The 2,162-nt window shown below is 46.2% G+C and overlaps 1 protein-coding gene across 1 annotated transcript; it reads left to right on the top strand.

Moving 5' to 3' along the window:
• Nucleotides 1-1,372: 1,372 nt before the first annotated feature.
• Nucleotides 1,373-1,876, top strand: LOC112892583 (prostatic spermine-binding protein-like). Its single transcript, XM_025959718.1, has 2 exons — nt 1,373-1,468; nt 1,562-1,876. Exons 1-2 carry the CDS (start codon nt 1,373-1,375, stop codon nt 1,874-1,876), a joined length of 411 nt encoding a protein of 136 aa, XP_025815503.1.
• The last annotated feature ends 286 nt before the right edge of the window (nt 1,877-2,162 follow it).

The following is a 2,162-nucleotide window of genomic DNA, read 5'->3' as shown; positions in this document are numbered from 1 at the left end:
AGTATCCGGCACACGACCTGGCGTCTGGGTTGCTAGGCATGCCACCTGACCTTGTACCTGATCAGGAAGGTGTAGAAGTGATTTTAGTTAGTTTTCTGCATGCACAGACACATTTAAATATTAGTCCGAGCTGTGATCGGCTCATCGGGTGATTCCCAATATCGGCTGTAAAGAGCCGATTGTCTTCCAGTATCAGATCGGATCTAAGTATTTAAACAAGGTGCATATATCCAATGATGATAAAAACTTGCTCTGTAATTAATAACCTAATCCAATCTATGATGGTTAAGCTCTCACTGCATAACCAAAATGACATACACGTAGCTAAGCCTAACAAATATGAAAGATAATAGAATAACAACCTAAACAGAGGCCTAAAAACCAACAGAAAGCCGATTCCCGGAACAATCCCTCTTTAGGTTAATACAAAGCATCAAATGTACTGCCGGATCATTTAACTCGATTGAAGGGCCTAATCATGCGGATATTAAACTAAACCTTTGATGAACAAAGATCAACCATAACATATTGGATCTACTAATCAAAAACAGAGCAATGCGCTGCCTTTACACCCGAGATCGGGCAGGAGGACAGCTAAACGCTTACAGATAACGAACAACGCATGAATATAGCATAAAAGCCGATGCATCCCTATAAACGTTAAGATAACTAGTGCTACTCGCCATCAACAATGCTTCAGTACGAGAAACACAAAGGTAATCAGGCAGGAATGATGCTGCCCCAATCACGCGAAGCATGGTCGGGGCTGCATGGCACTTACCCGAGAGAAACCCTAGAACAGGGGTGGCGATGCGCCGAGAGTTGTTTGTGAATGGTTGTTGTTCTTCTTTCATTCGTAGTCCAAGATACATATTTATAATTTGAATACTTGCCTTTTCTAACCAATCCTAATTGACTACGACATGAATCCTTGCTATCTCTATCTAAATTAATTTAAACGCACACACCTATCTAGATACATGGCCAATCCTAGCCTTGAAACGCCCGCGCAGGGGCCGATTTGCAAGCCCACTACGATTATCCTTTGAGCCCATCTTGCTCGCGGCCCACCTTTTGGCCTAGCTAAATTATGGCAATAACACATGCCCCCTTGGTTTCAGCAATAATTATTCCAAAACCATTTTTTTCTTTTTTATCGCCTCGCCTCTTCGTCTTCCAAAATCCGTACACGCCTGCCGCTTCCACTTTCACAGGATGTGACTACTCTGCATCTAACTCCTTGGAAACCGTCGCGGTTGCCGATTCATATTCCACTCCATCTTTTAAACCTGCCCCCGGTAGTTTTCTTTTCACTCGTCCCCTTCCTTCAGCCATTAGCAACCGCACCTAATACAACCTTCCTTCTCTCGCAATGGCTTCTTCTTCCTCTGCTTCCTCCGCCATTTCCTTTGAGTCCGAATCCACTCGAGAAGCAACTCCAGAATATGACCCCATTGTCGCCTACAAGGCCTGCGCTCCTCTGCATTGGGATGCAGACGAGTGGGACTTCCAAACTTGGTCAGAGGACGATGAATCCCTGACCAATGGTGAAGATCTCTAGCTTCTCCCTGGCGGGGAGCTGGATGAAGATGACGAGGACGACGTTTCCTGGGAGGGAGACTTCTTCTCCTCAGAGGAAGAAGTTGATTCCTCCTCAACCGAGGAGGACTCGGTGGCAGGAGGCTTCCTGCTTGGTGGGTCGTCGGAGGATGATGACGATGACAATGATGACGAAGAAGCTGAAGACAGCAGTGGCTTCAACAGCGACAGCGGCGGAGATGATGGCGGCGATGATGATGGCAGCGACGACGATAGTGATGCCAGCATGGCTCCTCCGATCAAGCGCCACAGAGTCTCCGGCACCTACTGGTGGTAGATCATAGGATTAAGCCGATGGATCGGCTCTAGGAGCAATCGGCTCCCCTTTTGTAATCATTTCCCTTATAAATAAAATCCTTGTATTTTAAACCGCGACTTGTTAAGAAGCCGATTTGTCGGGAGCCGATGGCAACGCATCGGTCCTTTCCCTCAAAATGCCGATCTGGATCCGAGTCGATCCCTGACCCAATTCCATGTTTTGTTTAAATCCAGAAATTCCATGTTTTGTTTAAATTCGGAACCTTCCCGAAACAGATTTTCAAAGATTCCCCGAGTCCAAGTTA

This window comes from Panicum hallii, chromosome 5 (genome assembly GCF_002211085.1).
Source record: "Panicum hallii strain FIL2 chromosome 5, PHallii_v3.1, whole genome shotgun sequence".
Classification (NCBI taxonomy): Eukaryota; Viridiplantae; Streptophyta; class Magnoliopsida; order Poales; family Poaceae; genus Panicum; species Panicum hallii.
Note: the sequence above shows the minus strand (reverse complement) of the source record. Positions and strands in the feature narration are given on the sequence as shown.

Bases quoted from the DNA above. Each gene is read 5' to 3' on its own strand.
- LOC112892583 (XM_025959718.1), top strand. From the start codon at position 1,373: ATGGCTTCTTCTTCCTCTGCTTCCTCCGCCATTTCCTTTGAGTCCGAA. The intron at 1,469-1,561 runs GCCTGCGCTCCT...GAAGATCTCTAG, and splicing joins ACCCCATTGTCGCCTACAAG to CTTCTCCCTGGCGGGGAGCT.